Raw genomic sequence first — 25,506 nt, 5'->3', positions numbered from 1 at the left:
GTGCCTGCATGTGTGTTTGTGCATGGTATTGGTGTCCACAGTATGTGTAGGGGGAGTGTGTGCGTGTTTGTGTGTGTGTGTGTGCTACATGGTATGTGTGTATGTGTGTGTACATGTATGTGTGTGTACATGTATGTGTGTGTACGTGTGTGTGTGTGTGTGTGTGTGTGTGTGTGTATGTGTATATATGCTTGCTTTCGTATTTTAGGATTTCATTACGGGGAAGTGACACCATGACCAAGGTAATCAATCCTATAAAGGAAAACACTGAATTGGTGCGGGCTTACTCTTTCAGAATTTTAGTCTATTATCCCCATGGAAGGAAACATAGTAGCATGCAGGCAGCCTTGGCGTTGGCAACAGAGCTAAAAGTTCATCTTCATCTGTAGGCAGCAGGAGACTGTGCACCACCCTGGGTGTAGCTTGAGGATAGGAGACCACAAAGCCTGCCCCCACAGTGACACACTTCCTCCAACAAGGCCACACCTACTCCAGCAAGGCCACACCTCCTAATAGTGCCACTCCTTATAAGCCAAGCATCTAAACACCTGAGTCTCTGGGGGCCATTCTTACTGGATCCACCACAATTGCCTTTCTCTTCTCAGTGTAAGAGGAAGCTGGGGAAGTCACTGCCCACACAGTATGCCCTGGAGCTGCTCATAGTATGCCTGGGACCCTGAATGTAATGTCAACAGGTTCAAAAGAGCTGAGGGCTTCCAAATAGTCTTGGAACTGGTCACCAAGTACATGAAGCTTCCAATTGACTGGAGGGTATATTATGGCATTTCCTTCAACTACCTGAGCACACAACTTGAAAAGGACAGGTAGCTTGTCCCCACATGGTTCTGCTCCCCATGGAGTGTCAGGCTGCACTTGTGTGGGAAGGGGGAGGTGGGAGCTCTGTGTCTATGGAACATCTCCTGCACTGGGCACTGTCACCTGATTGGCATGAGGTGCTACAGCCCTGGGAGGCAGGGCTGGGTTCTCCTGCCTGCAGATGAGGAGGCCAAAGCTCTGACATTATCCAGACCAAATCAGCAAAGGAAAGGGGAGAACATGGAGTGGGGACTGAGATTATCCAACAGTAACAGGGCTGTGAGGCACCAAAGACCTGTAGTGGCCTAATTACCTGTAAATAATAGAGTACTATGTCACCCTAGGGTGTGACCTGTCTTGATCCTGTGTTGTATTCAGTTTTCCCATGAGACTGGCTGGTCCAACTCTCCCCATCTCACAGATCAGAGAACCTGAGGGACCTGCTCCAGGACACACAGCTACTAAAGGGTAGAGGATTCGAAACCAGGCCTTGTCAACCCAGGTCATGCCCAAAGATACCTCCAGGCTTGCTGTATGCTGTGGGATAAGGACAAAGGACAAACTTTGTATAGCAGTGCTCTGCTGGGTTTCTCCCTTGTCCCTGTGTAGTTACTTGTAGCTGGGGCACTGGCCAGCTACCCAATTCTGTTCTCTGGATGTTGCTCTGCAGGCCTGTGATCCTGGACCCCGCTGACCCGACAAGAAATGTGGCTGGTTCAAACCCACTCTGCTGGCGGCTGTTGGCAAAAGAAGCTGCTAGCTGGCTGCAGTGCCCATGCTTTAGGACCTGTGATATGTCCCTCGTGCACTCCTGGGAAGTGCTGGTGAGACCCTGTCACCGTCCTGTCCCCTCGCACACAGCTTCAGTCACTCCACATAGTTGGAGAATATTCTCAGGGAGAAGTGGGCTTTTGCTAAAGGTCTCCACACTCCTGTGGATGCCAGCTGCTTATTTTGTTTTACAGCCATTTTAGCACCATTCAGAGATATCGTGTGCTGGCAGGATGGCTCAGTGGGTAAAGCCCTGCCAACACTGAAGACCTGGGTTTGACCCCTAGAACCCATATGGTAGAAGGAGAAAAACAAATCCCCCAAGTTGTCCTGTGACCTTCATCTCTGCGCAGTTATACATGTGGACCTGTACCCATACACACACACACACACACACACACACACACACACACACACACACACACACACACACACACACTGAGAGCATAAAGGCAAAGTCTTAATTGGTTACACCTCCCAGCCCGTCGTTGAGGGAAGTCAGGACAGTAAGTGAAGCAGAGACCATGGAGGAACTCTGCTCACTGCCTTGATCTCCGTGGCTCAGTCAGAATGCTCTATTCCACAGAACACACGCTCAGACATGGCACCAACCACATCCATCACTGGTACGAACATGTCCGCACAGACTACCCTGAACCAGACCGATTGATAGACTGTCTTGATTAAGGATGCCTCCTGCCTGATGACCCTATCTTATGTCTAATTGGCAAAAACTTCCACAAATGACGCTCTTTCAACTGGATGCACACACACACACACACACACACACACACACACACACACACACACACACCTTTATTGAATCATAACGTTACCTTACCTTGACTTTTTTTTTTTTTTTTTTTTTGGTTCTTTTTTTCGGAGCTGGGGACCGAACCCAGGGCCTTGCGCTTCCTAGGCAAGCGCTCTACCACTGAGCTAAATCCCCAACCGTACCTTGACTTTTTTGCTAAGACCTCATGTCAGTATCATGCCATAAAACACAATCTCTAAAAATACCGATATTTCTTAAAATTTCAACACTTAAGAGTATCCTCTGAGGTGTGGACGCATATAAAACTTAAAACACTAGTGACATTCTTTCTTTCCCCAAGAGGGAAGAACCAGGTCCCTGTCTCAATCATAGGAAAAAGCTCAGTATCTGATATCTGGGACTCACAGTTCCCTGAGCTTCTCGGGCTCTGGCATCCACAGCTCACACAGTAGGTCTCAGCTCACACAGTAGTTCTCAGCTCACACAGTAGGTCTCAGCTCACACAGTAGGTCTCAGCTCACACAGCGGGTCTCAGGCTCAGGCCAGCTGTGCTCTCACATTGCGCTGTTCCTGACAGTCGTCTCCTGCTCAGGGCAGGTCCAGTGTCTCTGGGTCTCCACTGCCATTGAGGCTGCACTTTCATCAATGGCTCCTCCTGGCCTCTCTCAGTGCCAGGGCTCAGCTGTTTCTCCTGATTCCTCCCAACTTGCAGGTTTTCTGGGACTAAATCCTTACCACCAGGGAGGCCTGTCTACAGTACCAATGTGTCTGCAAACCAGAGAGGAAGTCTCAACTATAGATTCTGTTTGCTGACCTTTCTGAAACTCATTCCGGAAGACTTGGCCCCTATGATGCAGGTTTCTTCTCAATCAGAGCTGAGTCTCTGCCCCTACTGATGAGAAACCACTGATTCTTAATCCAAACACAGCACACAGACAGCCCAAATGAGTCTTCGCTTTTCTCTGAGACTTCACACTCCAGCCTCTGCCCCCTGCCTGCCTCTCAGCCCTCCTGTCTTCCATGTTCCCACAAACGGCCCCTTAGGCTCTCAGCTCTCCACAGCTTTTCTACCCATAGTTTCAAGGTCCTTCCTCAATCCTCCCAAAGAACAACATGGCGGGTCAGTCACAGCAGCGCCCCCTCACTAGGACCAGTTTCTGTCCTAGTCTGTGCTTACTGCTGTGGTAAAGATGATGCTGGAAGGTAAACTGGGGAGGAAAGGAATTGTCTGCCTCACATTCCTGCACCACACTCCATCACTGAGGGAAGCAGAGGCAGGAACTGAAGCACAGGCCATGGAGGAGCACTGCTAGCTGCTGATGCCCTTGGGAGATCAGTCTGTGCTTTAAAAACACCTCAGGGCCACCTGCCTAGGACAGGCAATGCACACAGGCACCTGCACACTGTCTCCCCCTTACCCTCCCCCCTCCCCCCAGAGAGAGAGAGAGAGAGAGAGAGAGAGAGAGAGAGAGAGAGAGAGGGGAGACCCAGAGTGCTAAAGTCTCTGACTCAGGGACACTCATCTAGTGATTGGTATGGCTGGGATCCTGTGGACTCTAAAGCCACTGTCAGGTCCATGCAGCATTCTGTCTTGCCTGTCTCACTATCATGTGGCCAAGGGGACTCAGCTGGGCTGTGTCACAGTGGAAGAAGTACAGAGGGACCTGCACTTGGACCTCTCCCTTCCTTGGGTCTCCCTGATGCTAAGGAAGCGGTGATGTCATCCATGTCTTCAGGGTATGTTGGAAGGAAACTCCAATAGGTTAAGAAGGAAGTGAGAGGTCACATGGGAGGGGTGAGAGGTCACATTGGAGGGGTGAGAGGTCACATGGGAGGGGTGAGAGGTCACATGGGAGCGGTGAGAGGTCACATGGGAGCGGTGAACAGGGACTGGGAGGTGTGAGTGGGGACAGGAGGGTGTCACAGTCTGTGCTGCAGTGACCTTCAGTCCCGTCCTGTAGCAGACAGGTTTGTGTTCCCTGACTGAAGAAGGAAGTTGGAGCTGGTGGTCCTGAACAATGTCCTGCCCTGTTAGAAAGCAGGAGCCCAGGAGGTAACAGTGAAAGAGCCAGGGTTGGGGCCGGTCTGGGGCCAGTGTGAAAATTCCCACCACAAACCTCCAAGCACAAGGACCCCTACCTTCTATAAGAAAAAAGCTGGTTTAGTTCCTGGAACAGCTACAAGCCAAACTGTCCCACAAAGCTACCTGTGGCTCCCAACCAAAGTTGGGAAAGTCTTGAACGATATACTGAGTCCAATCTGAAAGTTATTTCTCTCCATCATATGTGCTTAGTATCCTGCCTAGTTACCACTGTGTAAATTCTGCCCCAATTGTTTGAATTCTGCTTCAATTGTGTGCAAGGTATAGAACTCGCTGTCAGAGTCTGCTCAGGGTCATCTCCCCTTGAAGTGATACGGTCCTAACATGTCGGAATTAAACTCCTCTTGCTATTACATCGATCACTGCCTCTGTGGGTCTCATTCAAGAGGTTTTAGAAGAGGTTCAACTGGGACCTCACAAGAGCACATGTAGGTCTTTTGTGTTTATAAGGTTTGTGTGTATTTGTGGGTCTGACAAATTAGCCACAGTGAATTATGGGACTATTTAGTTCTCTATGTGGAGGGTGTTTTTATTATGGTGATGGTGGTGGTGGTGGTGGTGGTGGTGGTTTTTGTTGGTGGTTGGGGTGGTGGAGGTGGTGTAAGTGTGTGTGTGTGTGTGTGTGTGAGTATGTGAGTGTGTGTATATGTGTGTGAGTGTGTGTATGTGTGTGTATGTGTGTGAGTGTGTGTATGTGTGTGTGAGTGTGTATGTGTGAGTGTGAATGTGTGTGAGTGTGTGTGTTGGTGAGTGTATGTGTGTGTGTGTAGGTGTGTGGGCGTGTGTGTGTATGTGTGTGTATGTGTGCATATGTGTATGTGTATATGTATGTGTGTGTTTGTGTGTGTGTGTGTGTGTGTGTGTGTGTGTATGTGTGTGTGTTTATGTGTGTATGGTGTGTGTATGTGTGTGTGTGTGTGTGTGTGTGTGTGTGTGTGTGTGTGTGTGTGTGTGTGTGTGTGTGTGAGTGTGTGTGTGTGTGTGTGTGTGTATGTGTGTGGTGTGTGTGTGAGTGTGTGTGTGTGTGTGTGTGTGTGTGTGTGTGTGTGTGTGTGTGTGTGTGTGTGTTCTTTGAGTGGGGCCAGTATGCTTCTTGAGCACAAGGCTCTGCATGCCACCACATTGGTTTCTTACATTTACATTAGTGTTTTATGCTTTTGTCTGCCTGTGGATATGGCACACAAGTGCTAGTGTTCGTGCAGGCTGGAGGAGCCTGGCGCTCTGAAGCTGGAGTTATGGAGGGCTGTGAGCCACCCAATCCAGGTGCTGTGAATCAAATCCAGGAGCCTTGCAAGAGCGGTAAGGGCTCTTAGCCACCAGGCGATGTGTTAGGCACACGCAGACTGTTCTGACTGACTGAACTTAGTCCTGAGGCTTGTGTGTTGAGAACTTATTTCCCTGACTGAGCCACTTCTTTGTTGGCCTAATCTTTAACCAGGGGATGCCCTGACTGGGTAGAAGTAGTTCATAGGTGCAGTGTAAACCACGGGGTAAGTTCACATTTTCTAGCGGCCACTTTAAAAACATTTGTAAGTCAGTGTGAAGATACGGCTCAGCAGTTAAGAGCATTGGCTGCTCTTCCAGAGGACCAGTTTAATGCCCACCCCCCCAACCCCTGCACCTACATGTTGGTGCTTCACAACTGAGTATAGCTGCAGTTCCAGAGGATATCATGCCCTCTTCTGGCCTCTATGGGTACTGCATGCAAGTGGTGCCGCTGTAAGATCAGGAAAAACTTGTGCATGCATAAAGTGATTTTTATAACTATAAGGACGGGTGCTTACATTTACAGACGGAGGTTGATGTGCCAGACCAGAAGAATGATCACTCTTTTGATAATCTCTGTCTATATTGCCTGTTTAGATTTCTGTATGATTTTTTTGTTTTGTGGGCTTCTGCTGCAAGACCTTTCTGGACTGGAACTCACAGTAATCCTCCCGCATTAGGTTTCCAAGTTCTGAAATTACAGATTCCAGGCACTTTTCATTTTCCCCGCACCTCTGGGACCCCAGCCTGCCTGTTGTAGCCACTCAAGGGCAACCTGAGTACACAGGCCACAGTTTCACTGTTCCATGTGTGGCTGGGGAACAGCTTCTGTGTCAGACAGGGCAGGGCTAGCATCTTGTCTTGGGGACATGGACAGAAGATAGCAAAGGTTCCTCTCTTGAGTTTATGTGTAATAAGAGGCCTGGAAGGATCCCAAGCCAACCCACATCAAAAGCTGAAATCACTTCCTCTGCTCTCTTCACTGCTGAATGCCTGCTCCCATGTGGGGAGTATACATTAATGCATCTAGATGAATCATGTGCACACACATACACACGCACACACACACACGCATACACATACAAACACACATACACACATATACACACATATACACATATACACACACATACACACATATACACATACATATACACACACATACACACATACAAACACACACATAGGCATACACATATACATGCACACATACACACATATACACACACATACACTTACATATACACACATATACACAGACATACACACATATACACAGATATACACATACACGCACACATACCCACACATACACACATATACACACATACACACATATACACAATACACACATATACATATACATATACACATACACATACACACATACAAACACACATACACACATACACACATACAAACACACACAGATATACATGCACACATACACATACACAGACATATACACATATACACACATACACATGCACACATACATACATATACACACATACATGCACACATACACATACATACATATACACACATACATGCACACATACACACACATACATGCACACATACACACACATACACTCACATATACACACATATGCACAGACATACACACATATACACATATGCACACACAACACACACATACACGTACACATACGCACATATACACACACATACACTTACATACACACATTACACACATACATACACATACACACACACACACACACACACCACTTCCTCCACCAACAACAATAACAACAAAAACAAAAGCATCGGGAGCCATCTAGGAGAACTAAAAACAGGGTGGTCTTCCTGAGGTGATTCCGACATGAACTATAGAGCTATGGTGGATTTGCTCTTCCTGGCGAGGTGGAAGAGATTACATTTGAGGAAAGGGTCCTACTATTAATATGCCTTTCCTGGTATTATTACCCATATGTAATAATCAGTAGGAATTAGCCCACCCTTTTGAGCAGATTTCTGCAGAACAACGAAGATGTACTGTCTTGTAGTGATGCATATAGACAAACAGACGGCTTCTTGATTCTTTTTTTTTTTCTTTTCTTTTTTTCGGAGCTGGGGACCGAACCCAGGGCCTTGCGCTTGCTATGCAAGCGCTCTACCACTGAGCTAAATCCCCAACCCCCTGGCTTCTTGATTCTTAATGATGATCCTGTAAGAACTCCTAAAGTTATACTAGTGATCATTAAGCCTCTCATAATAGGACTGCTATTAAAGCCCTCTCTGATATGAAAACTGCAATTAGAGCTCTGGCGGTTTTCAAGTGTCATGGGCTAATTGTTCCCAAAGTAGAAAACAGGCATTTACAACTTAGAACACAGTCTAAGATGTTGTAAAAACAATCAATCAAAGGTCATTAAAAAAAAAAAAGGAAATAGAGACTTATTGTAGGTTCCAGGACAGAAGGTATTGACTGTGTTTATCTAGACAAACTTCAATGATAACTTAGTTATGGTCTTTAGCTCTTCGTGAACCTGTACTGTTAGTGACAGATAATGAACATTTAGCCAGATAATTACTCTTAATGGATATGCACACAAACATCTCAGTTGTAAACTTCTTATTCAATTGTAATTTGGATTCATGTGTAAATTTGTGGTGAACTTTTGACCATATGATCATGTATTCTGAAAGACATATACATGCTGAAGATGAAGAAGAAGAAGAGGAGGAGGAAGAAGAGGAGGAGGAGAGGAAGAGAGGAGGAGGGGAGGAAGAGGAGGAGGAGGAAGAGGAAGAGGAAAGAGAAGAGGGAGAAGAGGAAGGGAGGAAGAAGAGGAGGAGGAGGAAGAAGAGGAGGAGGAGGAAGAAGAGGAGGAGGAGAAGAGGAGGAAGAGGAGGAAGAGGAGGAGGAGAAGAGGGAAAAGAGGGAGGAGGGAGAGGAAGAGGAAGAAGACAGAAAGGAGGAGGGAGAGGAGGAGGAAGAGGGAAAAGAGGAGGAGGGAGAGGAAGAGAAGGAGGAGGAGGAGGGGGAGGAGGAGGAGGAGGAGGAGGAGGAGGCGACTTTTTGGAGAAGAACTTAGACATAAAGATTAAAATCACTTTTCAAAATGTCCCTTTTTCTTGCAGCTTTAACCAGCAGGCTGGAAGTTAGGGATGCCTATTTCCTGGAGAGATAGAACAAAGGCTACTTTACCGGAGCCCCTGCTGTTTTATGATGAGGTGTTAAACCCCAGAGGCTGCAGTCTCTGGCCTCAGAGGAACTCAGAAGTCAGAGGAACTCAGAAGTCAGCTACCACTGCAAAGTAACTTAGACCGAAGACAGATACATGTCTTATTATTTAAAGGCAACCCTAAACTTCTCCCAAGACCAAATCTTTCCCCCACTCCGCTGATGCTCTTCCTCTCCTCGGCTACCTTCAAGAGAGAACCAGAACTGCCACTGGAGCAGGTCTCCATTATCTGAAACGGGAACTTTTAAGAAGGTAGGTGGGGGTTGGGGATTTAGCTCAGTGATAGAACACTTGCCTAGCAAGCGCAAGGCCTTGGGTTCGGTCCCCAGCTCCGGAAAAAAAAAAAAAGAAAAGAAAAAAAGAAAGAAAGAAAAGAAGGTAGGTGGACACAGGTAGGAGTCTCACAAGGATGCTTAGCTCTGAAGCAAAAGAGATTGTTTTAAAACAACTGACCCTTGAGGATGCTGTACCCGCTTGCCGGTCTCCTTTATAGACAGTTTAAAAATCTGAAAATATTTCTGATCTTAGTTTCTGATCTGAGGTTACTGCTTCGTATCTTCAAGGGGTACCCATTACAACAACCTCACGAGGCCAGAGTACTGTTTGGAATCTTCTCAAGGAAATAAAAAATTGAATCCAGCAGGCCTGAATCGCAAATGAGCCTGGATACATGTGCAAACAGTGCCCCACCATAAATTTTAATACTCCTGAGCCCGCTCAGAACAGAGCGCCCCTCCCCCACTTCGTGGTCAGAGAGGATCTCACTGGGAAAAAGAAGGCAAATCTTGCTTTCGTAAACACGGCTTCCCTTATCTGCTGCTACTGCAATCCCCAAGAATACAGGAATCTTATCAACCCAGGGAAACTGGGTGAGGGACCTACCTCAGGCCCCTCAAACAATAGAGGTAATTCGACAGCCTCAGACAACCAGTCCATTTATCCAAGGAGGTCTATCCAACAGCTGCGGCAGGCAACCCGAGGCAGCCCAGGTCCGAGGCTTCGTTCAGCCCCCACAAAAAAAATAGCTACTCCCGATTCCCTCCTCCAACGGTCTACTTTAACTATTAAAGACCATAAAGGAATCTTCCTCATACATGACCAGTGGAGCTGATAACAATAGTTATTGTCCTTCAGAAACCGGGGACAAGCCCTGTTTTAAAAAAAGGAGGGGGGGTTGGGGATTTAGCTCAGTGGTAGAGCGCTTGCCTAGAAAGCGCAAGGCCCTGGCTTCGGTCCCCAGCTCCGAAAAAAAAAGAAAAAGGAAAAAAATTGCTTCACTGTTCCATAGCTCTCACGATTCTAACCCCAACGTCCGGAATTACAAATCCTGCATCAGTTTAGAAATCGCCCTTTCTCTATTGGACACGTTCAAGTTCGTGCTATGCTTCCTGAGCGGTGTGTAAAGGTAAGGGTAAGATTTAATCCTTTGACAGAAATTGTTGCTTTTTCTATTGGAGGCAACCTAGCGTTCAATAGAAAATCTTGGCGCACTCAGCGGCAGTCCTCGCGTGCCTGAGAAGCTGTCAGCCCCTCTTGGGAGTTAATCCTTGATGAGCCCGTGTCCTCGTGATTTAAGCACAGACAGAAGCTACCTATGGGAGCCTTTATTCTTGCATGTGTGGACACTTATTTCTCGTTTTCAAAGATGTGGTACAGCATCTGTTTCATTGTTTTATAATCTTGGATATGCCAAGGAGGTGAAGTCAGACAACGCCTTTGCTTAACCTTAATAAGCCCTTTAAAAACTGGTGCTGGACTCCTAACTGCTCAAATTCCACTGACACTGCCTGTGGTTCACAGGGAGAGGCTACTGTGGAGTGACCTCTTCCGACCTTAAAAGACATGGACGTCTAAATTACAAAAAAGAGATCATAGTTATTCATCTCCTTATACTTTACACAACGAAATGTAAGTCCCTTTCTAAACATTCCAAGCCTCTAATAAAAGGCTTTTATTATCCACTAACTGGATAATCAAACAGACCCGCTACCATCCTTGAAGGTCCTTCAGATCACAGCCCCAGGTTACACTTTGAACCATTTAAACAGAGACAAAAGACTGCAAGCCTAGTCACTTGGGCAGATGGGAGAATCCCACAGCAAAAATATTGCCAGAATAAATTTTATGTATGCCAGCGTTTTCTTTTAAAATAGTTCTTGCCCCGGGTCTCTTGCCAGTTGGCAGGACCCTGCTTCTCCCGTTAAGAGCACAAGGGACTTAATGACAGACCAGTGGCGGTGACCCTGCCCCTGAGGCATGGTCTGTCCTCAGAGGCATGCTCTCTGATGTGGAGATGGACCTTGTGGCCGGTTGCAAGTCAGGTTTGTCTCCCTTTGTGATGGGAATGGCGCCCAATTGGAGGCCAATCTTGAATAAACTTGAGCAGAAACTTTCTCTGGGACCCTCAGCTTCACTCGTGATGTAGTTTTCTTTTTCACAGTTTCTAAGGAGCCTGGTTAGTGTGTACAGCTTATCTCTGGCAGAGTGCAGGTGGGGCTCCCTAGCCAAATTCTGTTTTCTCTAACTTATTTCCTAGGCAAGTTTATCAGCAAATCCTTTAATAGCATCCAATTTACCACTTCAAGCCTTTCCTTCATTGTTACTGGGAAACTGTGGTCAACCGAAAAACGGGAACACCCAAGACACCTCCCAGTTCCACTGAGCCCTCAGGGGGAGGGGAGGTCACTGGACCCTTTTACATCAGACTTAGGGGATAACATCAGAGCAGCGAGGGGCTTATTTGCTTGTTTTAATATAATGCTGACACGGTTTTACATGAGACAGCTACTGGCTTCCATGGAGGATCTAAAAGTTTCCAGGCCACCTGCCTCCAACCCGGGCAAGCTAACCAGGAGAGCTATCACACGGAGAGTCACAGGTCCCAAGAGAGACTCAGGGAAGAATGACAGCCGCTGCCACATGGGACACACACAGCTTCAAAAGCTCTGTGAGTCTCAGTGCTGCTGTCCCTGCCTGCTGTCTCCAAGTCCCTTTCCTTCGGAGATAAATGCCCCACCACACCCCTTCGTTCTACACGTGTATGCTTCTGTTTCTGACCCACTTACCAATACGTTTTCTTTCAAGAGCCTCCTTCCCAGTGGGGATTATCAAAAACATAATCTGAGCAAACAGTAATGCTCAAAATCTGTGTTTATTAAATATATCTTAACATATGATTTTATGTGTGTGTGGGCTGTTAGGCGATTATGGCTTGGCATTTTGGTTTTTTTACATCATCTCATCGGTACCAAATTGACAGTTCTTAGCAAATGTTTGTGTAAACTCAATTGATAACTTGGTTCAACTTCATTTTGTTCATAATAAAGCTAAAATTGACAATAAATAGAGGTGGTTAATGGTCCTGGATCTTTCTTGGAGACAAAGAATGTGAGTGTTTAAATGAAAAAGTAAAACTGGTTCTAAGGACGAGATATTCGTAGTCATACAAGTCTTGGTCAGACTGTCATTTAGCTGGTCATTTTTCCATTTCTGGTTCCATAACACAATCCCCATGGCCCACAGATTAATTTCCCTAAGGAGGCGACTGTCACGCTTCAGGGTACCTTTCTATTGGGCAGTTGCCCTCTGTCTTAGTTAGGGTTTTATGCTGTGAACAGATTTTACAACCAAGGCAACTCGTATAAAAACAACATGTAATTGGGGCTGGCTTACACAGGTTCAGAGGTTCAGTCCACTATCATCAAGGTGGGAGCATAGCAGCATCCAGGCAGTCATGGTGCAGGAGGAGCTGAGAGGTCTACATCTTCATCTGAAGGTTGCCAGCAGAATACTGACTTCCAGACAGCTAGTGTGAGGATCTTAAAGCCCACACCCACAGTGACATGTCTATTCCAAAAAGGCCACACCTCCTCCAACAAGGCCACACCCACTCCAACAGGGCCACACCTCCCAACAGTGCCACTCCCTGGGCCAAACACATACAAACCATCACACCCCCCTTTTGAATTTCTTGTCTCCCAGAGAACACTGTTAGGGGACAAGGCAGATGAAGCAGGTTGTAAGGAAGGCTGTCCATGCAGAGGTTGAGAGCAGGAGTCAGAAGCCTGGAATCTGATCACAGGTTGGACCCTCCCTCACTGGGGTCTTGGGAACCTTCCTTCCCTCTCTGGGTCAAGGGCCTGCAGCACAGAAAGCCATGACTGACTCTGGAACCTCCTGGGCAGGTTCTGCTGGGTTCACAGGACGACAGATGCACAGTTCTTGTCCACTTGAGGATGGAGGGAATCCAGGGCACATCAGGCCGACTCTGCAGTCATGCCAGCACTGAGGCAGGAGGATGGCGATATCCAAGCCACTTTGGGCTATACAGAATGCTTCCCAAAAATCAATTGAAGCAGTAACCAAAAAATTAGGCAGATAATATGAAAAAAGTAATTCTGGCTTGGTATATCAACCTCTGTCTGTAAGAGACAACACAAACATGTAAGGAGCCTACGTTCTCACTGGGAAGGGGACACAAATGGGGCCTGAAGGTGAGTGCTCTGGAAAGCCACCCAGGCCCCTTGGTCAGGCTGCTGAGAAGGTGCACAGTAGGCTGCAGGCCCTTGAGGATACACAGAGCTCTTCCCTGGAAGCCATGCCTCCCACCTGATGCCTCTCAGTCAGTGACAGATCCATCCAATAAGAGAGTGGGCATAGCCAGAGGGACAGTCCTAAAGGCCACTGCAGCCTGACCTGCCTCTCTCCTCCTCAATCACCACTCCCCTATCCCATCAAACTTCCTTCCTGACCCGAGTTATGGCTCCAACATCCTGGCAGCCATGCCAAATGCCATCTGGAGGGCGCACAAGGCATCACTGGTTCCCTAGCGTCAAGCAGATCCTGCCCCAGGAGGGGACAGGTCCAAATGCAGGTCCTGTTGTGCCTCTGTGGCTGTGACACAGCCCCACTGAGTCCCATTGGCCATGAGACAATGACACAGGGAAGACAGGCTACTATATAGACACGACAGTGGCTTCAGAATCCACGGATCCCCAGCCCCACTACAGTCTATCTGAGTGTCCCTGAACCAGTGACTCCAAGTCTATGTACGTGTGCATGTGTATGTGTGGGTGATTGTGTGTATGTGTCTGTGTGTATGTATGTCTGCATGTGTGTCTCTGTGTGTGTATGGGGATGACCTGTTTGTGTCTGTGTGTGTGTGTGTGTCTGTGTCTGTGTCTGTGTCGGCAACCTATGTGTAGGGGTGGTTGGGTGTTGAGAGAGAGAGAGCGAGAGAGCGAGAGCGAGAGCGAGAGCGAGAGAGAGAGCGAGAGAGAGAGAGAGAGAGAGAGAGAGAGAGAGAGAGAGAGAGAGAGAACCCATGTACATGTGCCTAACAGCAGAGATGAAGGTCATAGGATAACTTTGGGGATTTGGTTCTCCCCTTCTCCCACAGGTGTTCCTGGGATCAAACCCAGGTCATCTGTGTTGGCAGCAAGTGCCTTTACCCACTGAACCATCTTGTGAGCCCATGGAATCTATGAATGGCACTTAAATGGCTGAAAAATGAGGAGAGCTGCTGGCCTCCATAAGAGTGTGGAGACCACGTCTTTGTGAGAATATTCTCCACGCAGATGAAGAAAACGAGGGTGTGTGGAAAGGATAGGATGGTGACATGATCTCACCGGCACATCCCAGGAGCACACTGGAAAACCGTCCTTGTACTTAAAGCATGGGTACCGCAGCCAGGTAGCAGCCTCTCCTGCTAGTCGCCTCCAGCCCTTTGGGTTCGAACCAGCAATGTTTCCTGTTGGGTCAGCCGGGTCCAGGATCACAGGCCTGCAGAGCGACAATAAGGGAAGGAACTGAGCAGCTCTCCAGTGACCCAGGTACCACTGCACAGGGGCAGGGGAGGACCCAGCAGAGAACTCCTATTTAAAGGTTGTCTTTTGTCCCTGCTCCACAGCATGCAGCAAACCTGGAGGGATCCTTGGGCATGACCTGGATGGGCCTGGGTTCAAATCCTCTAACATTAGTAGCTGTGTGTCCTGGGGCAGGACTCTCAGCCTCTCTGATCTGTGTGTGAGATGGGGAGAGTTAGACCAGCCAGTCTCACAGGTGTGAAAGTTGAACAAACACAGGATCAGTACGGGTCACTACCCAGGGTCACACAGCATTCTATGATTTGCAGGTAATTTGGTCCACTGCTGCTCTTCCACAGAAGCCTCACAGCCCTTATGATGCTGTTACTATGAGAAAATCCCAGTTCCCTTTCCGTGTTCTCCCCTTCCTTTGCTGTTTGGGTCTAGGCTCATCTGCAGACAAGAGAGCATCTGTCCCCTCCTCCCAGAGCTGTATGGCCTCATGTCAATCAGTTGGCAGCGGGACAGTCCCCAATACAGGAGTTACTCCATAGACACAGAGCTCCCACTTCCCCCTTTCACACAAGAACAGCCTGGTACTGATGGGGAGCAGTGCCATGTGGGGACAGACTACCTGGGTTTTTGGAGCTGTCTGTGCAGGTATTTGGAGACCTCTGGGTGTTGAAAGTCGTAACACACAGTCCAGTAGATTCGAAGTTGCTTGTACTTGGTGATCAGTTCCAAGACTGTCCGGAAGCCCTGGGCTGTGTTGAACTTAGTTAATCTACCCCCACGCTCCCAGGCATAGACTGTGAGCAGCTCCAGGGCGTACTGTGGGGGCAGTGGATCCCCCAGCTTCTCCCTACACTGAGAAGAGAAAGGCAATGAGAAAAACGGGGCTCTCAGCTGTTGCGTGGGGGCCACTTCTCTCAGGCTCAATTCAGCTGCCACCTGATGGTGTCCTTACACACAGCCTCGCCCAGTCATTTACATTCAGTCTATGGCCCCTCCTGTGGTATAGCCAAGAGCTGAGTGGTTGAGATGGACCCTGTGTGCTCCACAAAGACAGCATTCACTAGCAGGCACAGGAGGAATCAAGACACCATGAGTGACAGCTAGGAGTGAGGGTGGGGGCGGGACAAAAGGAGTGCTCTCTCTGGAAGTTTTCTCATGGTCTCTGAAGTAACTGGGAAGGGGGTAGGGAGATGGCTCGGGGGTAAAGTGCCTCCCTCCCTCTCTGTGCAAAAGTGAGAACTAGAAGTCAGATCCCCAGCATCTACATGAATGTGAGGCTCTTGAGGAAGCCGACTCATAATCCCAGTTCAAGGGGTTAGAGATGGGGCTCCCCCGGGCTGTGAGACTGACTGTCCAGAACCGCTGATTCAGCACACTGAGTGTCATGTGTGAGAGCCTGACTGATTATATAAGGTGAGGAGGCATTACTGAGGATCTGCCCTCAAACACTAATGGTCACACATGCACAGACATACACAACGTGTGCTTCTATGAATGGGTATAAACACACACACACACACACACACACACACACACTCAGAATATAACTAGAAATCACACATTTAAAGACATAGCATGACAAGTCATGAAAATCAAAGTATAAAAAGTGACATGAAGGGTTTGCCAGGGATGGAAGGACAATCCAAAGACACAAATGAAGCAGCAGCCATGGAAGAGTGAATTAGACGCAGCTGAAGAGAGAGTTAGCTGATTGGAAAGTGGACTAGAAGAAATCACCTAGAACAACCATGGAGAGTCCTCCCTCTTCTCAGATCCTCCTCCCCGCTCCTTGTCCCTCCTACAGCATCGCCTCCCCCCATCTCCACTCTCCCCTGCTTGTCTCTCATCCCCTCTGATTCCCTTCCACCCACTTTTTCTTTTACACTGTTTTTTTCCTCACTGCTTTTGTCAATTTTCATTCTTTTTGCCAAAGTGACATAGACAGTCCCATCTGGAGAAGATGACCCACAACTGAGAAAATGTCTCCATCAGCCTGCCCTGGAGTGAAGCTTATGGGGGGTTTTCTTAATCAGTGTGGGAGGGCCCAGCCCATTGTGGGCACTGTCTGTCCTGGGCAGGTGGCCCTGAGGTGTTTTTAAAGCACAGACTGATCTCCCAAGGGCATCAGGCAGCTACCAGTGCTCCTCCATGGCCTGTGCTTCAGTTCCTGCCTCTGCTTCCCTCAGTGATGGGGTATGGTGCAGGAATGTGAACCAGACAATCCCTTTCCTCCCCAGTTTACCTTCCAGCATCATCTTTACCACAGCAGTGAGCACAGACTAGGACAGAAACTAGTCCTAGGGAGGGGGCACTGCTGCTGTGACTGACCCGCCATGTTGTTCTTTGGGAGGATTGAGGAAGGACCTTGGAACTATGGGTAGAAAAGCTGTGGAGAGCTGAGAGCCTAAGGGGCCGTTTGTGGGAACATGGAAGACAGGAGGGCTGAGAGGCAGGCAGGGGGCAGAGGCTGGAGTGTGAAGTCTCAGAGAAAAGCGAAGACTCATTTGGGCTGTCTGTGTGCTGTGTTTGGATTAAGAATCAGTGGTTTCTCATCAGCTGGGGCAGAGAACCAGCTCTGATTGAGAAGAAACCTGCACCATGGGGCCAAGTCTTTTGGAAAGAGTTTCCTCATGGTCAGCAAAGAGTAGGTGTGAGAGAACTGACCATGATGAGCTTCAAACTAGCATATCAGGAGACTAGGCATGAACTGCTGTTTCTCACAACTGGACAGGTCCAGGCAGGTCAGTTATTGGAAAAAAAACAAAACAAAACAAAACACCAGTCCTAGCACCTCCAATCAGAAACTGCCCTCACCATCAGAAGCTGCCCTGCCACCTGCCCTGAGGTAAGGGCAGAGTCAGCAACAATTTCCAGACTCCCCCAGCAACAGTTTCTAGCCCCGCCCCGCCCCAAAAAAGGTTCTGGAATGTTTCTAGAGACAGAGCCAACTTATTAAGAAAGTCACCTACCCTTCCCTAGAATTCCACTAATTGGAATTCCAATTTTAAATTGGCCCTGTGATCTCACCTGAGCATCTCCATCTCTGTAAACGGTAGACCCCAGTATGCTAGACTCCTGCAGAATCAGAATAAAATGCTCTTTTTGCCTACTATTTGAGTGCAGGACACCGTTCTTCAGCAAATCATGCATCCTAACAGCGGTTGTTCAGGGGTCCCAAGACTGCATCTCTAGAAGGCAGTCTTACCTAGAGGTATAGAGGTGTAGAGGTCTCCCTGGAGGTAATGTATTAGTCCCATGAAAACTGCAGAACTAAAGGGGCCTTGGAGAGCAGCTGAGCCCTGGCACTGAGAGAGGCCAGGAGAAGCCTTTGGTGAAAGTGCAGCCTCAGTGGCAGTGGAGACCCAGAGACACTGGACTTGCCCAAATGTCAGATACCGAGCCCTTTGCCCTGCTGGGATTTGGTTGTGTTTTGATCTGATTGGGACAAGCCTAGTTCTTCCCATCTGGATAAGAAGTATTTAACTTGTGTTTTAATTGTATATGAGTCCACAGTTGAGAGTCTAATCTGTGTTTGTGTTGGAATTATTTTGTTTTTGTTTTTTTGGTTTGGTTTGGTTTTTAACTCTGGAACTTTTAAACCTATGTGTGGTTTATGATGTCATATGACATGTGCTCTTAGGGATAAGCAAGAAAGGAAAGGTTATGGTTCAATTGTGACTTGTTTGTGTGCCATGTTGAAAAGAGGTCAATCATGCTGGTTAATTTTTGTCAACTAAGCACCAGCAAGCCTCATCTGGTAGGAGTCAATCTTAATCAAGAAAATGCCTCCCTCTGACTAGCTTTGGGCAGTTTGTGGGTGGCATGTTACTGATTACTGATTGATGAGGGTGGGACCAGACCACTGTGGTGATTCCATGAATGGAATGTGGCCTTGGGCTGTATAGAAATGCACACTGAGTGAGCCCTGGACAGCAAACAGTAATAAGAATTCCTCCATGGTCTCTGCTTTAGTTATTCCTTTGACTTTCCCCCATGATGCATTGTGCCTTAGATGTGTAAACAAATCATATCTTTCCCTCCCTCGTAAAGCCATGACCTCAACAGAAAGCAAACTAGCATATACATTTTCTCTGGCCTCTGTCTACACTCTGTTCAGATGAAGCCCACAGTGGCCGGGCCAGATGCCTTACCAGTTGGTACCAGTGCTTGACCAGGCGGATGAGACTCTTCAGCTTGGTTGGGCGCCAATTCAGGAAGTATAGCTGGAGCTCCGTGAAGCAGGTAGAGAACTCGCCCTCCTTCTCCAGAGAGGTGAGCTCACTGATGAGATTGGCATAGAATTGTGGGTTGGGCTTCCTGGGGATACAAACATGACCTGAAAAGGAGATTTTATTCAGATGAATACCTCAGCCCCTTTCTGAGGTCCTTCAGCCTCGCCGAGGGGACAAGGACAGTTGCTAAGGGGTTCAACCAACAGGGCAGAGTGTTCCTGCAGCGGGCATCTGTCCACATATACCCATCTGCCCCACCACTCCTCAGGACAGCACCCATGCGGTACACTACAAAGTCCCTGCTCCTAATTTGTTCTACTGAGGGCCTCTCTTGCAGGCCTGGAGACAGGAACCAGCACACTGTGGTCACATGTGAGGGAGCTACACGGTCACCAGATGAAAAGCCTCAAGCATTCTCTAAGCTCCCCCAAGAACCCACTGTGTCCTCAGAGGTGTTCCTCGAGTTGGGCGATTTGTAATTTTGGAGACACGCACTGTGTCAAGACTGGTGAAAGATTATTGAGGGAGATTATTATTGGAGATTGAGTTGGTTACTGGAAAAAAAAAACCTGGTTTTAGTTGTAGCGTGTCTCAGCCTTAGCTCACACCTATAATCCAGGAGCTTTCTGCTTGAATGTTGTGAACAGGATTAAATAAAGTCAACCATAGGTCAAGGGGCAGAGCAAGCAACCAGTTGACTGAAAGCGAACATGGGATTATTAAAACAAAAAAAACCATAGAGAATAAGAGGGAGTTAGGAGGAGAGATAGACAGACCCACAGGAAGTAGAAGGGAGGGGCATTCAGTTTGAAAGAGGTGTTTTGAGATGGCATGAGAGAGGGGATGCATTCAGGAACACTGGCTGAGGAGGAAGGTCAGCTGGGTGCTTCCTCTGCCTCCCTGAGCTAGCAGGCTTTCACCAAGGCATCTGGCTTGCAAGTCTTCAGTGGTAAAATTGAATAATTGAGAGGTTGGTTTGTTTTGTTTTGTTTTGTTTTTTTTGTCAAAAGACAAGGTAAGATCTTTTAATGTGTAATGATATAACATGTGTGTGCTCGTTGGTGGTTGGGACAATGGTGGCTGCATTTGCAGTTTTCCTGAGGGGGCACAGAGCTCCACTGAGAAGTTCTGCACAAACCCTCCTGCAGACACCCCAGGTCTCTGCACGGCAATGAGGTCCCATATTCTTTGAGAGCAGACTTTGGGAGAAGTTAGTAATTTTAGGTCACTACTGTCTCATGTTTACAAAGACAAAACCCACAGCCAGCCATGAATGGGACTGGTATGCTAAGGGAGCAGCTAGTGTGACTTCCTCCCCTCACTGAGCCAGCTCACCACCTAATGTCCTTCTGGGATGGATCCTCTCTCCCCGCTATCAAATTTCTAAAATCCTCTCAGTGCAGCTTTGGAGAGATGCTGTCTTGGGGTGAACTTCTCAGATGCTAAGCATCTTCAGTTCAGGGATGGAAGGTGTGGGCTGGGGAGATGGCTCAGGCAGTAATGTGCTTGGCTTGCACGCATGAGGACCCACGTTGGAATCCCAGGGCTCAGGGAAAAGGCCAGTGTTGGTGGGGTAGGAATGTAATGCCAGCACTGAGAAGGGGGACACTCGAGGGTCCCTGGGCTCTGCCCAGCCAGTCAGGCTCACCTGTGCATTCTGAACCAGAGAGAGACAAGGTCTCAAAAAAGATGGATGACTCCTGAGCTGTGTTAGCCATGGTTCAGGATCAGACCCACACACAAGTGAACACCTATGAAACACACATGTGCACACACATACACACATATACACATGTGTACACATACACACATATACACACATGTGCACACACAAGTAAACACCTATGCAACATGCATGTGCACACACATATACACACATGTGCACACACAAGTAAACACCTATGCAACACACATGCACACACACATATACACACATGTGCACACACAAGTAAACACCTATGAAACATGCATGTGCACACACATATACACACATGTGCACACACAAGTAAACACCTATGCAACACACATACAGACACATATACAAACGTGTGTGCACCCCCACACACAAGTGAATACCTATGCAACACACATGCACACACATGCACACACACACACACACACAGGTGGAACTAGGAGGGAGGGAGGATGGAGGCATGCAAAAGACTGAGCTGAGGCTCTCGGGCAGGCTGGCTTACCCAGTAAATCATAGGCTGGAAGCACATCAAACTTCACCTCCTTCTGCTGGTCAGAGGCACTCAGCTTGAAGCTCAGAGCCCGATGGTTGGGACTCCATGAACTGTGGACCTCGATCTTCACTCCAATATGTCTCTCACGCTGAACCTCAAACAGTAGTTTCTTAATTTCCTTGGTGAACTCTCCGCGTCTGTTTAACTGATCCCCAAAGCAAGTGAAACTGTCAAGGAACACCACCAGGTCAGCATCTGACCAGCCCTTGAGCGTGGTGCCTTTGCGTGAGAAGCCGCCCTGAAAGACAAGGATGAGAGTGACAAGGGACAGGGGCAGCCATGCTGGGCAATCCAGATGCTGAAAAGAGTAGGAGTCCATCCCTGAGGGGGATGGATGGATGGATGGAAGGATGGACGGATAAAGCAAGATGCCACATGTGTAGTGGAATACTAGTCAGCCCTTAAGAGGGACATCAGGATCTATGTAGGAAAATATAGGGTTCTGGATCTTCTCCTGGTACAGAAGATAAACCAGACTTAGAAAGACAAACATCCATGTTTATCTGAGGAGTCTCTATCTGTGTGTTCCAGTGTGTGTGTGTGTGTGTGTGTGTGTGTGTGTGAGAGAGAAGAGAGAGACAGAGAGAGACAGAGAGAGAAAGAAAGAAAAAGAGAGAAGGGGGAGTGTGTGTGGGAGTGGGAGAGGGTAAGGATCTAAAGGAAAAGAGTAAGAAAGAGTAACGGGGGACACTGTAGCACAGTGTCATATGGAATATCATACAAACTCATAGAGCAGATGAAAAGTAAGAAAACTGGTCAACATCTAGAAGTCAAACATTTTAAAAAAGAGGAGTTTGTACTGAGAAGAGCCTCCATAAATAAAATGCTGAGAACTGTCACTAACACATGTGAGCACCAGCCACATTTGAGAGAGGGCATTACAAATTGTCACATTTGTGGACAGAGAGGTGGATCAGTTGTCAAAGGTTGTTGGGCCCTACCTTGGTGTTTCCCTCCCCCCTCACTGAGCCTTTTAGCCTGCTATAGCAAGAAATTGTTTACATCCTTGGGAGCTGCTCTTAGCCCCTGATTTGGGGCTGGGATTTTCCATGGCACCCTCCCTCCCCACTGAGCCTTCCTGGTTGTTGTTGTTAAGAAGTTGTTTGTACCCCTGATTGGGCCAGAACTTTCACCTCACAGACTTTTCCTGTTTTCCTGGTTGGGGATTTTCACCTGCCTTGTTGTTTTCCACGGCTTTTGCCTCTGGTATATAAGGAGAGCTCAGTAAAGCCTTGGTGGCACTCGCTGAAAAAAGGGTGACCCGTGTACTTGGTTTATTTCAATCCCGCAGACCTACGCCCGATGGCGGTACAGGCGCCGACACAAGGTGCCTGCTGTTCTTGCAGATGACCTCAGTTTAGTTCCCAGCACCCAAGTAGGCCAGCTGACAACCAGCTATGTAACTGCAGCTCTCGGGGATCTGACACCCACTCTTTTAGTCCTGCGGGAACCTGCATTAACGCATACAGAGCCCCCACTCACAACTAAAAAAGATAAAAAAATAAAACCAACAAAAACAAAAGGGAAGAAAAGAAAGAAAGGACAACAACAAAAAAAAAAAAAAAAAAACCATTTCATTACTGCATCCTTCACAGAACCTGAGAGTTAGGTATCATCCTCATGAAATGCAATTTGACAGACCGGGAGCTGAGCCCAGAAAAGGTCCATCAATCTAGTCACACAGCAGGCAGGGTCTGTTCTGTCCTCTGTGTCACATTTGACTTAGTCTAGAAATGGATGTGGCTTGGGAGTGGGGAACAAACAGAGTAGCTAAGGCTCCTTCTCCAATACAGATGTGGGGCCTGGGGAAAGAACCCACAGCCCTCTGTGATCGGAGTTGAGGAGGAGGGATCAGGGCTGCAGCCTCCCTTCTGAGAGTCCTCTCCCACCCCATCTCAGTCAGCTCAGGCTGAGAAGGGCTCACCTTTCCCACTTTGGAGGTCCTCACTGGGTGGGAAGAGTCCCTGCAGCATCTATTCTTCAGGAGGATACACAGGACATCGATGACTTCTCTGAGTTCATCACGGAAGCTGATGTCCGGAAGATGAACCTCTATAAACTGATCGAGCTTCGAGGCCGGGATGCTCCTGAGTTCCTGCTCCATGACCCCCGGAGCTTTCGCCTCTGCAACGTGCAGGCCTGTGTCTCCCAGCCCGGCGGAACTATAAAAAGGGTTTTCAGTTTCCATTTCCCGGGAAGGGCGGGGCTATGCAAATCATCCAGGCCCGAGCAGCCAATGGAGGCAGGGCTTCTGGCAACCCCCAAGCCTTAGCTTTCTTAGCAACCTTCCAAGGGAAGAAAACCTAAGAGACTTGATCAGGCTTTCTGGGGGATTTTTCTGGGAAAAGCTGTTACAAAGCATGTATAAGAGTAATCTGTACACGCAGGAAAAGAGGGGTAACCGAGGCAGAAACTTCAAAAGGAGGTTCGTGGCTCCTGAACTCGGCTTCAGCTCCTGCAAACGTTTTAAGCGGACAGCATGCATGCTTTTTTCTTTTAAGAACAGGACCTGAACCGGTCTTTGTTTTTCCTTTATCTCTGGACTTGAAGTTCTAGGATAACAGAAAATTCTAACAGAATGCTCAGACTTCCCAGAAGCCTCCTCTACTACTCACATCCTACCTTTTCCCCTGTGGTGCTGGGTGGCGGGCGGCAGTGGGCGTAGGGTATAGCCCAGGGCATTCCAAAGGGCAAAGAAAAAGTAAAGGCTGTACCACCGGCCTGCGACAGGACAGGTCAGCATTGGATATTACAGTGAGCTATCTGTCAAGGCCAGGCAAGGTTGACAGTCAGCATTTGGGTGGCTAATGTCCCGGATACACACTCATGAGGCCACTACCCAAGGCTGCATGAAAACAGTTTGACGCTGTCCAACCCCCTGCCTCTGTCTCCTCATCTCTTCTTTAGAGTTTTCACTTCGTTGTTGTTGTGGTCTTACTTAGAGGCCAAGGCTGGACTTGAACTCACGATTCCTCCAGGCTGGTCCCCTCAGTGCTGGTGTTGTTACACAGTGGCCACTGTGCCTAGCTATGCGTCCTTCTTCTAACTGGCTTAAGAGTGTATTCTACAATATGGGTTTACTTATACCTAAGGCAAAATGTCACCACCAGGGCTCAGACAGCTGAGACAGACCGTGCTATGCTAAACTGTCATCATTCAACAAGACTATAGGTTTATTGTGTATGTGCTTCTGTAAGTATACACATAAAGACCGTTAAGAGGGTGAAGCATTTGTTCCTTAGAAAACCAACACCATGAGGCTGGAGAGTCGTCCCTAAGAGCACTGGAGACACTGCATACGGTACACAGATGTATGCTGAGGAATACACACATAGGTTAGCAAAACACTAAAAGCAACACAAGGTTTGCTGGTGCACACCTTTAATCCCAGCACTCAGGAGGCTGGGGCTGGTGGATCTTTGGGATTGGAGGCCAGCCTGATGTATACAGCAACTTTGAGGCCAGCCAGGACTGCATGGTCAGACGGTGTCTCAAGTGGAGAGGACTGCAAAGATGGTGAAGGGTTAAAATTTCTAAAAGTTAGTCATGAACAAAGTCCAGACATGCCTGAGAGAATTTGAGATAGGGCTCACTGGCCCGACTATCAGCTCCCAAGGACACTGGCCATCTGGAGCCACCCCCTCCCCTTCCTTCACTCCCTGAGGATGGGTCATCCCCCTGCTGCAGTGAGATGAGTTGCCCTGCCCACATTGCTGAGATGCTAGATTACGTATGGCTGTAACTCCGTGCCAATAGGGTGCACCCTTTGTATTAGCCAATTATGTGTATCCACATGAAACCCCTGGTTTTCCCCCATATAAGCTCCCTGCCTAGAGAGGCTGGACTCAATTCCTGTGTGGGATACAGCCCTCGTTCTTGCTGATTACATCAAGACCGGTCTCCCCTGGGGGGTACCCCAACCCGCATTGAGCAGAGTCTCCCCAAAATCTGGGGGTCTTTCAATGGCTCAGGGTTTAAGATGTCTGGCTATGCCTTTGGAGACACCCTGTTCAATTCCCACATTGACATAGCAGTTCCCAAACACACATGCACATGCATATGCACATACATACCACACACACACATATGTAAACACATGTACATGCACACACATACACATGTGAGCCGGCCTATGCCCATACACACACGCACACACATGTACACACACACACCACACGCACACACACACACATGCATACACATGTACATACACACACATACACATGAGAGCCGGCCTAAGCACATACACACACACAAATACACCA

The 25,506-nt window shown here is 48.0% G+C and overlaps 1 protein-coding gene across 1 annotated transcript; it reads right to left on the bottom strand.

Moving 5' to 3' along the window:
- Nucleotides 1-12,798: 12,798 nt before the first annotated feature.
- On the bottom strand, nucleotides 12,799-23,383 carry LOC116885297 (inactive 2'-5'-oligoadenylate synthase 1B). The gene is made up of 6 exons (XM_032886546.1): nucleotides 23,166-23,383; nucleotides 21,191-21,479; nucleotides 18,915-19,099; nucleotides 15,383-15,615; nucleotides 14,572-14,725; nucleotides 12,799-13,365 (listed from the first exon to the last, which is right to left on the bottom strand). The coding sequence occupies exons 1-6, from the start codon at nucleotides 23,343-23,345 to the stop codon at nucleotides 13,267-13,269; spliced, it is 1,140 nt and encodes a 379-aa protein (XP_032742437.1). The 5' UTR covers nucleotides 23,346-23,383; the 3' UTR covers nucleotides 12,799-13,266.
- Nucleotides 23,384-25,506: the final 2,123 nt, after the last annotated feature.

Source organism: Rattus rattus, chromosome 16, assembly GCF_011064425.1.
Source record: "Rattus rattus isolate New Zealand chromosome 16, Rrattus_CSIRO_v1, whole genome shotgun sequence".
NCBI classification, from domain to species: Eukaryota; Metazoa; Chordata; class Mammalia; order Rodentia; family Muridae; genus Rattus; species Rattus rattus.
Note: the sequence above shows the minus strand (reverse complement) of the source record. Positions and strands in the feature narration are given on the sequence as shown.